This window comes from Cydia strobilella, chromosome 25 (assembly GCF_947568885.1).
Source record: "Cydia strobilella chromosome 25, ilCydStro3.1, whole genome shotgun sequence".
Classification (NCBI taxonomy): Eukaryota; Metazoa; Arthropoda; class Insecta; order Lepidoptera; family Tortricidae; genus Cydia; species Cydia strobilella.
Genome location: NC_086065.1, coordinates 4408598 through 4421200, shown reverse-complemented (window position 1 = coordinate 4421200; position 12603 = coordinate 4408598). Strand labels below are relative to the sequence as shown.

General features: G+C 36.5%; 2 protein-coding genes across 2 annotated transcripts; one reads left to right on the top strand and one right to left on the bottom strand.

Moving 5' to 3' along the window:
* The first annotated feature begins 5608 nt into the window (after nucleotides 1–5608).
* LOC134752573 (uncharacterized) lies at nucleotides 5609–7694 on the top strand. Its single transcript, XM_063688242.1, has 3 exons — nucleotides 5609–5632; nucleotides 6359–6487; nucleotides 7473–7694. The coding sequence occupies exons 1-3, from the start codon at nucleotides 5609–5611 to the stop codon at nucleotides 7692–7694; spliced, it is 375 nt and encodes a 124-aa protein (XP_063544312.1).
* Nucleotides 7695–10606: 2912 nt separating this feature from the next.
* Nucleotides 10607–11767, bottom strand: LOC134752572 (cuticle protein 1-like). The gene is made up of 3 exons (XM_063688240.1): nucleotides 11724–11767; nucleotides 11059–11249; nucleotides 10607–10712 (listed from the first exon to the last, which is right to left on the bottom strand). Exons 1-3 carry the CDS (start codon nucleotides 11736–11738, stop codon nucleotides 10607–10609), a joined length of 312 nt encoding a protein of 103 aa, XP_063544310.1. The 5' UTR covers nucleotides 11739–11767.
* Nucleotides 11768–12603: the final 836 nt, after the last annotated feature.

The following is a 12603-nucleotide window of genomic DNA, read 5'->3' as shown; positions in this document are numbered from 1 at the left end:
TTTGTGCCCTCTTATTTCCGTCGCCCGTTTTCTGTCTCTTTTTGTGTACCCTAAAATACTTCTCTCCATTCCTCTCTGGCACGTTATTAGTTTCTGTGACATTTTTTCTGTTGCGGTTGCATTGACATATATATCTTCGTAAAGATGGGCCTTACGGGCATAGATTAGTATATGTTATTACTGTAACTTACGGGCACCAAGAATGGGGCCAGCACACTGGTGAGCACGCGAATGCGAGTCAATCTTGCAGTCCAACTCAAGTAGTTGCAACCAATCGCGCGCGTGATGTGAACTCATCAACCAATCGCGTTGTACCATTCGACTGGTGCTCATCAAGTCATCAAACGATAATGTTCGCTCAGAAATATATCGTTACTTTTGATATCGTTGTTTTAATAGCAAAAGTAAACCTTTAACTATTCGTCATAATCATATTAGAGATAACTAGTATCTGCCCGTTTTTGTACCGAGAATGACTAAAATAGCAAGACACGCTCGTACGTTTCCATGAAAATACGATGGAAAATAATTATGCATTACATCTGTATAGGTATATTTAAAATACTGTTGATGGTATAACAATTAAACCAAATACATAATAGCTAAATTCTCTTTTTATTTTGTTTTTAAGAGTATTTGAAACTTGCTACGCATAACCAAGCGGTTATTTAAAGTATGATTTGTGTCAAAGATAGATATAACTCCTCTATGTTTGTGTATATCTTAAAGAAGAACATGGACGTTTTTATTAAATGTTAGTTACCTACGAAGAATAAATAGTCAGTAATCAATCACTGATGATGAGATGAGATTGAAGACCTAGTGGCTGAACCTAACATCATGGGAGAGACTAAAGCTCACAGACTCCGTTGGTTGGGCCATCTTGAGAGAATGGATGAGGATCGGAACGTGAAAAGAGCATACCTGGGCCGCCCAGCAAGAAGACGTCCTATTGGACGCCCCAGGTATCGCTGGTGCGACAGGGTGGAGGCGGATCTGCGCGAGCTTCGAGTCACCAATTAGCGAGAGGTCGCACAGGATCGAGAAAAGTGGCGCTGTCTTGTGTCGGAGGCCAAGTCTCATTTTGGATCGCTGAGCCAACGGAGTAAGTAAGTAATCAACCATCTTTGTCCCATAATTTCACTACATGAAAAGCAACATTGTGGTCTACCAAATGGTTGATCACACAATCTGGGATATTAGTGTAGTTGTATCTATCTTGACGATCTGGTGATACACATGAGTTACAAGCAGACATGTAACTTGCAGATCTAGGACAACCTATAGATCTTTTTTCATTTAAGCTAGAAGTTGATAAAGATTTTTTTAACATATATCTATCTGGTGAAGTTATTTTCTTATCAGAAAAGTTTTCTGATGAACTATGGTTTTCGTCCATTGTAAGATCCGTGCTTGCGCTTGCGTACATAACGTAATTTTCATCAGTGGGATGACGCAAGCGACTACTTGTTCTCTTCCGTTGCTCCATACGTTTATTATTAATATTAATCATTTTCTGAAGATTACTTGGGCATTGGCAATTATTAGGATCATGCGAGCAATTACACGTTTTATAACAAACACATTTTTGATCTATATTGTTATAGATATCACACTCTGTGCCTGTGTTTCTGAGAGTAGGCGTGTTATATTTCATATGATCACAGCAGCATTGAGGAGATTTGTAGCATTGATTCATGGTTATTTTTTCTAATTTTTTTTGAAACTGCCTACTATTTGCTGGGGTTAATATATGATAATCTTTATCATCGTCTGATGTAAATAGAATAAATGAACTGCTACCAATTTTGAAATCTTTACGTCTTGGCGTGTTTGGGTTGAAACCATTATCAATTGCAACAGTGTTTGGAGGTGCATGTGGATATCCCATATGCGATGAGTTTAAGTAACTGTCGTTTTCATCTCTGATTCTGACTTCTTTAAAAGGTCTACGGCATGTTCTCTTATTTAGTATTCCTGGGATTTGACTGGGGAAGTCTCTGTCGTATGAATTCCTTCGTCTTTCATTTTCTGGATAAAATTCGTCTTCACTCTCTTCGTTAAAAATTAAATGCCTGTGCATTGATCTACTGTTTGAAGGGAAGTTGTGTTTACAAATTGGAGTGACACAAGAGGAACTCTCTTTTTCATTAGTATGTGAATTATAATTTCTGCTATCATATATAATTTCTTTACACGGATAGTTTTGAAGATACTTGCTATCTTCATCTGAGGAATTGGAACTAAAGTTATTACAGTATTTGTCATTTGTATATTTATTTTCTTTATTACTCGGATGAAGATGAGTAGATGAATTCTGAAGGCTTGAAGTGGACGGCGTAATGCAATTGTAATTGTATTCTTCTCTAATTGCAATTTTTTCTGTCCACTTTTTTTTAAATTTGTTAGAGTCATCTGAACGAAAATCATCTAGACTATTATTTGAGCTTACAGATGCATCTCTTTTATTTTTTATCTCTTCAGATGGGTTTACGCAGTGGTCACAACAACAAGATGGTTTAATATTTTCCGGTATTTGGCGAAAGTTGTTGTTGTTGCTTAGTTTCGAATCGGTAGGGCTTACGTAATAATCAAATTTACTGGGTTTGTTTGGATAGGGTGTTAGCATCTCATCTGAAGGGGATGGACATGAGCTGTCACACGTGTTTATAGTTCCATTATTGTTTAGGACAAGACTTCCGTCCTCATCTAGGCTGTTTAGAGTAAAGTCAACATGATGACGTTTAATTCGGTCTGGGTATTGATATCTAAAATCATCAGTGGAGCTGTTGTAATCTCGTTTCGCTACATTTAAGCGTCCTCTATGGTTTGATAGGCATGCTCGAACATCATCATTATTACGATAGCTCAGATTCGTGCTTGTGGTAGCATCGTTAGCTCCTAAATCCATACTCAAGGCAATTTTTGCAAATAAATGTCTGTTTCCATTGATGTCGAAGTGAACTTGAGACATATTGACTATATCGTTCGTGAATACGCTACGATGATTTTCTGGTTGTTTTTTTACAGGATACCTGCTTCGTTGATACCCGTACGGCATCGTCACTCCGATTTGTTGTATATCGCCATAAATAGAGCTTACGATCTGGTCGAATTGTGAGCAGCTTGTTTTGCTATTGTTTTTTTGTGTTCCTCTTGAAATGGTTTGGTCGTATAGATTTTGAGACCTGCACAATGGCATTATGCATGAGAGCGATTGTATTAAAACGAGACGGAGATTAAAAAATAACTTTTCTAGGATCCCCATTTCCATAAGGAAACAGTTTCGATAAGTTAATCCAACTTTGTATCATGATTGTTTCGCTCAAGAGGAATTCGTCTATTTTTACAAGCTCGAATTAGCTTAGTCCATTTTTATTTTATTTTTAGTTTTTAAAATTGTTTACATTAAGTAATTGATTTATTGTGACACTTCTAATTTTGACGTCTGTTTTGCCATGGTTTTGCCTAAATGACAGCATAATGTTCATCCATGGAAAATTTAAAAACATACATTACGATAAAAAGGAGACACTCGGACGTAAGTGCAAAAAGTTTTGTCTGTGAATTACTTAGAGGATATAATCAAACGGAGTAGCCATTAACAGGCGTTCCCCTCTGTCGAAAATAGTCTGTCAATACGCAAATGTATGGATTGACGTTTATCTGACATGGCTATTTTTGCGTTACGTATACATTTAACATTCCCCTCCCCCGCAGAAATCGGCAGACTTTTTTGTACAGAAAATTACAGACAAGGCGTCTCCGTTTGGTTTGGATCCTGGCAGGGTCGCCATGTGAGGTTGGGCGTTAAGGGAAACGACTAAGTTGGAGTTTACACGTATAATGGGTTAAATATCACGTACATGGCCTTAAATACTATAGTCACCTATGCGTGTGTGTTTGTGGGTAAGGTGTAGACACTAGGTAAGGTGTACACACTACAATATCCTCTAAGGTGAATTATTCATATTTTATTCGAGAACGGTTTTTTTCTGCTCAATAAATCACAACCGAGGTTTGTACATGGTTCGAACCCACGACCTACTTATACTTATATCTTAAATTCCCTGTAACGGAACTATAAGGCCTCATTCGCACGAGCGCTTTTTCAACGCGCGTTTGAATAACGCAAATGGATACATGTGTATTTATTATTTATTCACACCATGGCAGTGGAGCTTTTTATCAAGCGTTGTTGGATTTTCGGATTTAAGCCTTGGTCGTTAAATCGAATTTAGCGTGCTGCTGATTCAAGCGCTTTTTTAACGCGCGTTGTAAAAGCGCTAATTTTATTAGTTTAATTGACAAAGTATTTTCATAGCTCAAAATAACATAATTTTTGAAAAATATTATATCTAAGCCCTTATACTTCTTTCTCAAAATCTCTGGATATGGTCCATCGGCATAGGTATCTTCCTGCAAACAAGAAAATAGCAGTATTAAAGGTGTGCTTACACAGCAATTTAAAAAGTGATCCGGCAGTATTTATTTATTCCCTTTTTTCTAATATAATATTGCTCTCGTGCGAATAAGGTCTAAAATATGACTCCTGCAATAGCATATCATATTAATAGGGGCCGAGATAACATAATACTAGGTATCTGTTATTGATAACATAAATATTAAATCGTACAAAATTGAAAAAGCTTATTAACTTTGGGATGGATGGAATGATAAAGTATAATTAAAAACCACTTGAATTTTATCTATGAAGTTATTTTATGAATTACTTGATTTATTATTTTGGTGGAAAGCCCACGTTCGGTGACATATTGAGCAAATACATGGTTTAATATTAAAAAGTAATAAAACTACAATTGAACTGCTAAATAAAACACAATGAGGTTTTTTGACAAAAGCACCGTTGGACAAATCAACAGTTTCTCTCAAAATGACCTGTTGCAATATGTAAGTGTTTAATTTTAACTATAAAACTCCCGTGAGACAAACATATTAGATTATTTTAAACCGGGTCACTCACGTATTATTAAGTCGAATAGCTCGACATGTTTCGGTCCAATTTACGAGGACCGTCTTCACGGAGACACGACACGTCTTCACTGGTCGAGGGCGCGGCGTGTGAGGGCTATTCGACTTAATAATACGTGAGTGACCCGGTTTAAAATAATCTAATAAGTGTTTAATTGTTCGAAAAATAAATAGAGGCCGTTTAAGCCAACGAACCGGAATAACTATAGGGAACGTGCATGTAGGACAGGACAGGATCCCCCTGTTTATTGGCGCGAAATGCAAATGTTTAGCTTAAATTTCTAATTTACGCCATAAGATTTTTGTTGATTTTTGTTTGTTAAAATGAAAGAGTATTTTTGTAACATTGATTTGACAACTTAGAATTTCTATTTCTAGTTTAATTTAGTGCATTGTATTGTATGTAATGTTTGTGTGTGCAGTAGTTTAATGTAGTAGTGTAGTTTAGTTTAGTATATGTAGTAGTATTGTAGTAGTTTAGTTTAGTGAGTCATATGGTTTTCATACTCTATTTAAGGAAACTGTAGGTCTATTAGTCTGATTACCCTATATTGTAACAACTTATTAATATAAGAGACTGTTTGTTTCTAAATAAAGAAAATAAAATAAAATAAAGATGGCAGAACCTACAACGCGCAAGGTAGCGTTCGTTAACTGTAGGTAGGGCAGCACAAGCTTTAACGCCAAGTGTCAATGTCAAGTTACAGGGTCTACAGTATGGGGTTCTTCAAAAAAGGAGTGTACACTGTAGAGGTTTTTAAAAGTTCGGCAACGCGCATGTAACACTTCAGGAGCTGCAGGCGTCCATACGCTACGGCGACTGCTTACCTTTAGGCGGGCCGTATGCTTGTTTGCCACCGATGTGGTTTGGAAAAAAGTGTTTTCGATTTAGGCCACAAGATGGCAGACCCTCCAACGAGCACGGTCTAGCTAAAAAAATACCCCACAGAAATGGTGCCGCGAGCGAGTAACTGTGCAGCGCGCATGTTGACAAACAACGTCAAATAAGTTATAGCCGCGCAAGTGTTTTGACATATCGAACTTCATTTTAGCCAATAAAAACTTTTATTGACCAAGCACAACTTTTCTAAGAGCCCATCAACATGCTCACTAGCGCCACTGCTAAGTAATTGTGATTATTTAAATTAAACGATTTTAGAGCATATAACCAAACGGAGTAGCCATTAACAGGCGTTTCCCTCTGTCGAAAATAGTCGGCCAATGGTCATACACAATGTATGGACTGACGTTTATTTGACATGGCTATTTTTATTTATACATTTGACGTTCCCCTCCCTTAACTTTCGGTCCTTGAATTTTAAAAATCACTATTGTACCTGTTGCACAAAATACTATTGTTCCACAGGTGGAGTCTCTTATGAAGGAGTCAATAATGCACCAACCGAACGAAGGAAACTATACTTGGTTGAAATCAAGGCAAACGCAACATGACTATTCCAAAGACCTAGAAGTTTTCAAACCTATGGTTTCTAAGGTAAAAATAGTAGTTCGCCTCGAATGTTTGACCGAACCTTGAAACCCTCGCAACGCCGAATTCCACATTTCGAGCCACTCGTGGTTTAATTTTAGAATAACAGCTTTGCCCCCTTGTAAAACAAATAACTACTTCTGCCTTCCGCTTGGAAAGCGTCAACTTTCGGCCCGCTGCGCTAAGAGGGTCATTGTTGTTTTGAAAAATGTGCAGAACGTGATACGTTTCTGCACTAGAGCACGTTTCCAAGTACGTTTTTTTTTACCATAAGCAATTGAAGTTTGATTTTAAATCATCCCGAAGCAAAGAAGCGAGTAAGCATCCCGAATAAAATAAAATAAAATAAATGGATTTGTTATACAATTTCCATTCTCATATTTAACTTTCCATTCCCAGAAATACCAATACTTTTACCTAAATGGTTAATTAAAAATACCCTCAAGAAATGCTATAAAAAGTTATGCTTAGCCATGTTTAAAAAAAACACATGTATTTTAAGCACGCTCCAGACTACGCGGCGCGATGCCGCGAACGCGAGTGTGGAGTCGATTTCGCTGATTAGCGAACTAGATTCCACACTCGAGTTCGCGGCTTCGCGCCGCGATTCGCGCACGAGTGTCGAGGGGGCTTTATGTTCCTCATATAAGAAATGAAAAGTAGTGTTTAACTCGGGTGAAATGCATAATTTTATCCTCGGATTATCGGCGTTCTCACTGCGTTCGAGCGCCAAATTACCTCGGCAGAAATGAATGCCTTTCATCCCTTGGTTAACAATCTACTATTCATTCATTATTGTTATTATATTTTTTTTTCTTGTATGAACAAATAGCTCTGTTTTACTCTGTAGAAACTTTATTAAACACGATGTTATAATATTTTCATTAAGGAAACTGTAGAAAGAAAATTTCCAGTGTTATGAATAACTATAAAATACTGTTTGTTTCTTAAACTAATAAATAAATAATTAAGTAATAAATTGTTTTCTCAGATGACTTCAGAAAGCTGTGCGTCAATAGCCGTGAAACTTGACAATCTTACCGAAGGACACGTCAGCACTTCAGCAATCCTCGGCCATTTTAAACGGTTACTTTTAGAGCAGCACAGCATGCAGCTCATAGAGAGCGTGACAAGGAAGAAGAATAGAAAGAGGAACAGAGTGTGTCCAGATTTAGGGGAGCGGCAACCCACTGTGTCTTTTATTATAGACTAGTAGTTTAGTAGAATAAAACTCAGATTCTCTCATAAAGGAATTTGAGATTAAGGGGATCCCATGCCCCAATGACCTTCGATTTGAATCCCTTAGTTTTCTAATGTTTTTTGTAGCTAATCATATTAACAGCAACGGATTTTAGCAATATAGTATCCCATATTTATTTCAAAGTTCATTGTTTTCGAAATATTTGGCATCAAAATTGAACAATTTTAGGCCAAAAAACTGGTTTTCTGGCCATAACTTTTGTGTTAATTAGTTTAAAATTAAAATCTTAGACAAATTTCTAGAGACGTCTAAGACGAACCCAAATATGTAGATTTCGTATAAGTAAGATCTTTCACAGCAATCGAGATACAAAAAAAGTGTTTTTTAGACAATGTTTAAAACAATCATAAATAAATAAGTATTCATTTTTTTCACAATCCGATACACAAAAATGGAGATAAAAGATTGAAGAACCGATAGCCGCTTGTCTTATAATTCTATATGTAGTGCAAAAGTAGGAGATACGATTCAAAACTTGTCAAAAATTGATGAAAACCTCAGGTTAATATGTAAATAAATACAAAAATAAAAAGTTAATCAACTATGTTTTATATGACATTCGCTTAGTATGACGTGTTTGTCACTTCCCTTCGATGTCATTATATGCGGATTCTACTGTACCTATAATTAACAATGAATGCAATAAAACGAATCCAAATGAGATGCACTCGATGCGGACCAGTTAATAACAAAACTTTAACCAATTTATTATACCATCCCCACCATCCCATTAAAAAACGATGTAGGAAGCGATACTCTATAAAGTAATTGAAGCGCCGACTGCTGGTAAAATGGGGCGGTGGCATTATGTAGTAAGGAACCAAAACCATTTGCATTTTATTATTGTCTTTATAGATAAAGCCTGACCAGTATTATATGATCATTGTCAAAAGGGCGCTGTTATTTTCATGTATAGGGTGACAGTTCAGTATAGTATGAAAAAAATAGTTCCAGTGAATTTCCGCAATATGGCGCCTGATTATATATCTGTGGTCAGGCTTTACCTCTCGAATCAAATGATGGACCAAGACAAGAACAAGGTTAACTGGAAGAGATCCCTCAAAGGGATAAGTTCGCCTTTGTACATCTTATTATTTGTACCATGTAATTTTTAATATGTATATTTGTACAATAAAGAGTTTACTACTACTACTACTACTACTACTACTGGACCCTATGACAGTCATTTTTTTCTTTTTATATGAAGTAGCTGTCACGTAAAATGTGTGTAGTATTTTTTTAGAAATTAAACACATAAATTTAAACATTTGAGTATTAAAAATACAGTAAAACATATTTTATCTATTATTTTTTATATTAAGCCAAACCCGACGATTTACATGTCTTTTACCAATAATTGTATATTTACATAAATTATGATTAACCCGTATTTTCTAACACTGTTTTAGCAGTCAAAATCGATGTTTTAATTTTTTTTATTATTTTTCGCAGAATCAGTAAACAAAAAGAAAAAAAAAAACATCCATTTAAGGGTTAAGTTTTATGGCAGTTTTACATGGTTACGTTTAGCATCATGCCATCAGTGATAACCTGTCGTGTCAAGAGACCTTCCCAAGGTCGGACCCACCTGATGCGCTGCGTACAACGTATCGCAAAAAAATGGCGGACGGATGACATTTCCCGCCAAAAACAAACCACTTTACTAACTTGCAGCTATTCAACTTACCTATCAACCGTATTGTAAGGAAAGTAGGCAGGTTTTTGTATATTTTTGAGGATATGAACGGTAAATTATATATTTGCGAATTAAGGTGTCAATTATTATCAGTGTTGTGAAAGTGATTTATTGGGACGGTTTTTCGTTGTCTTCAATTAATTTGCACTGTGTGCCTTTTATGGCAAATTGGGCGTATAACATTGAGGTGCTGCGTTTAGCGAGAGATTTAAAAACAGTAGTCTTTAGTCCTTCCCATTTTCGGAAATTGGGTAGTTATACAGGATGTAACAAAAACCGGACAAGTGCGAGTCGGACTCGCCCAAGGTTCCGTACTTTTTAGTATTTGTTGTTATCGCAACCATAAAAAATTGTGTTTTTAGTTTTAAGATACCTATATTTTATAATATTATTTTCATTCACTAATTTATTCCATTCGTGCCAGCTTTTGTGAATCGATCTGTAAGTGCTGCCGCACGCAGAGTAGCCTTATGCGCCATGTGTTCGTTATGTGTGTGTGTTCGGTGTGTGTGTGTTGTGTGTGTTTAACGAGCTTTTGTACAAAGCGGTAGTGTAATTTAGACGAACCAGTTTAGAAAAGGCACGTAACCCTTTTTAGTTCTGCCACGCCCTATTTTAACTATGTATATATACCTATCTAACCAAAACTCACTTTCAATCAAGGATTTCGCGAGTCTACACTGTAATATCATTTTTATCGCCTAACGATTAAGGTGTAGTGTTCAAAGCGCAAGTAAATTTCTAGAAAATCTAGAACAATGTCGATCCTTAGGTAACTAGTTTGAATCGGAACACAATATTGGTTGTGCGTTACGCAATCTGGATTATACCTATAGAATACAGACTAGACTAGACTATAGAGTCTAGTATTTGTCTATGTTTGTACAGTCAGCTGCAGAGAAAAGGTATCCCACGTCCATACTAATTTACAGAACTTTGTATGCAGGGGGGTGCCTTTTCTCTGCAGCTGACTGTACCTTTGAAGTAATAGGTAGGTTAGGGAGGTAAGGTGTTTTTTCAATGTTTAGCCATACTCTGCAATGTGCACTTACCAAATTTTGTATAAACTAGAGTCAAAACAAAATTCCTATAAAAATATGTAATGACACTTTCTCACTTTGCTCTATTCATGTCAGTGTAAAGTTAACTTAGAGAACTTTGACGGTTTCTACCACGTTTCTACAATTAGATGCATGTCGTCACAGTAGTTATAGAAGCAGTACGGGTAGTTGGGGCACAGGGCGGGGTCGAAATCGGCGGGGTACCGGGGGGCTCTGCAATATGGATAATGACACATATTAAATTTTATATTAAAATCTAGATAGAAAATGAGCAATTTAAAACAATATATTGGATATAAAAAAAATATGAAAATGATGAAAAAAAGATTCAAAATATAAGTTTTAGCTAAAGACGAAACCAGGATAAACCAATAGAGAGGATCGGAAGGGTTTCCATGGAAGTCCAGCGTCGAGATTCTTTAGAAGGTACCTTCACATTAAGCTTATTGGAGACTTAATAATAATAAAGTGACGCTTAATAATAACAAATTGCTTCTGTATGTTTCTTGTTTAACTTAAGTTTAGTTTATTCTATTCTATTGTTTGGGTTTTTACTTACTCAATAGCGGGCATCGCCGCAGCCGCCGAACGGGCAAGCGGCAGGTCCCAGTCAGGGATGGGCATGCCGTCCGGCGTGTAGCGGGCGAGTACTTCGGCGTCGCAGAGCGGGTAGTTCGGGCAGATGGCGGGGTGGATGCCGTGGGGGAAGTCGTTGGCTAGGGCCACGGCGACGATGGCGCAGACGAGCAACTGTAGATTGAGGTTAGGTTTACCTTAGTAAACGTCCAATACTAATGCTCATTAGATTTGTTATAGTCAGTTATGTGCAAGTTGCGGAGAGTTAAAAAATGCTTTAAACTTTCTCGGAAATTTCATAAAACATTATAGGAAATTAAGTAACTTTCATTTTGGAAAGGGAAAAGGTCGATACCCATACCCATACCAATATGTACCCATACCCACTTGTGAAGTTCCCGAAATTAGTGTGAAAAGTTTGCACATCAATACTGTCACCTCTGTTGCTAATATAGCTTTAAATATGAAATATACTGGGACCCTGATGAGCACATGCACATGAACTTATATAAAGCAAATGTACATTTTATTGTGTATATGGTGTTGTACTAGCTCGTTTTTGCCGCAATAAAGCAGGTACCTGATACACTACTTATTCTTTTCATTTAAACACTTGTAAGTATTGCGGGTGTGGATGATCTTACTTACCACTTTAGTGAACATGGTGCTAATGTTTTCTCGACTGTTGGAGAGAGACTTGTTGGACTTTCGCAATTATTGAGCTATTTATATTGCTGATGACGTTCGAATGATAGTTTAAAACCTTTGTACTCCTAATTGATAGCAAATTTTAGATAAGCAGGTTTTTTATTAATTATGTCGTTTGCCGTTACTACATTTTTGTCTTATTAGATGGTTTTTATTTGCGTAATAATGTCATAGAGTCAGACCAAGATAACTTATTATAAACGCCACGTGTTATTTTAAACGCCAAACTTCTATGAAATGCACGTCTGTGCTACAAAAATCGCTGCAGAATTATTTTAGTCTTGCTCTCTCATTGTTGTTGAACTTCGAAATTATGATAATATATTCGCACTTAAACTATCGTGAGACATATTTCAAAATATTTATCAGTACGGTTTCTACTCACTATTATTTTTAGTCGCTTTTGGCGACATGTTTCGGATTCTTTGGGAATCCATCCTCAGGCACGAGTGTCCGCGGCGGTTAAAAATAATAGTGAGTAAAAACCGTACTGATAAATATTTATGATAATATATCTTTATAGGAAATATGGTCTTAACTAAAGTATACAGTTTCGTTAAAAGTGACAGATTAAGGGTCGGCTGCACGAAACCGTCTGTCACCGTTTTAGCGTTCGTTAAATTTTATTGTATGGAAAATTTCATAGTCCTCTGCTGCTTGACGTTGATCAGTCTGTTAATTGTGGTTGGTGCAACTGGCCCTAAGTATTCATTTAAGAGTCTCCAGCAAGCTCGATTCTCCATTCTAAAACAACTAGCTAGATTGCTCTGAAACTTTGTACTTACATTTAACAATACAATTTACAATAGTATAAGGTACA

Excerpts from the sequence above, each read along its gene's own strand:
- LOC134752573 (XM_063688242.1), top strand. The coding sequence starts at position 5,609 with ATGGCAGAACCTACAACGCGCAAG. Across the intron at positions 5,633-6,358 it reads CAGAACCTACAACGCGCAAG|GTGGAGTCTCTTATGAAGGA; the intron begins GTAGCGTTCGTT and ends ATTGTTCCACAG. Across the intron at positions 6,488-7,472 it reads TCAAACCTATGGTTTCTAAG|ATGACTTCAGAAAGCTGTGC; the intron begins GTAAAAATAGTA and ends TTGTTTTCTCAG.
- LOC134752572 (XM_063688240.1), bottom strand. Across the intron at positions 10,713-11,058 it reads GCGGCGATGCCCGCTATTGA|AGCCCCCCGGTACCCCGCCG; the intron begins GTAAGTAAAAAC and ends TCCATATTGCAG.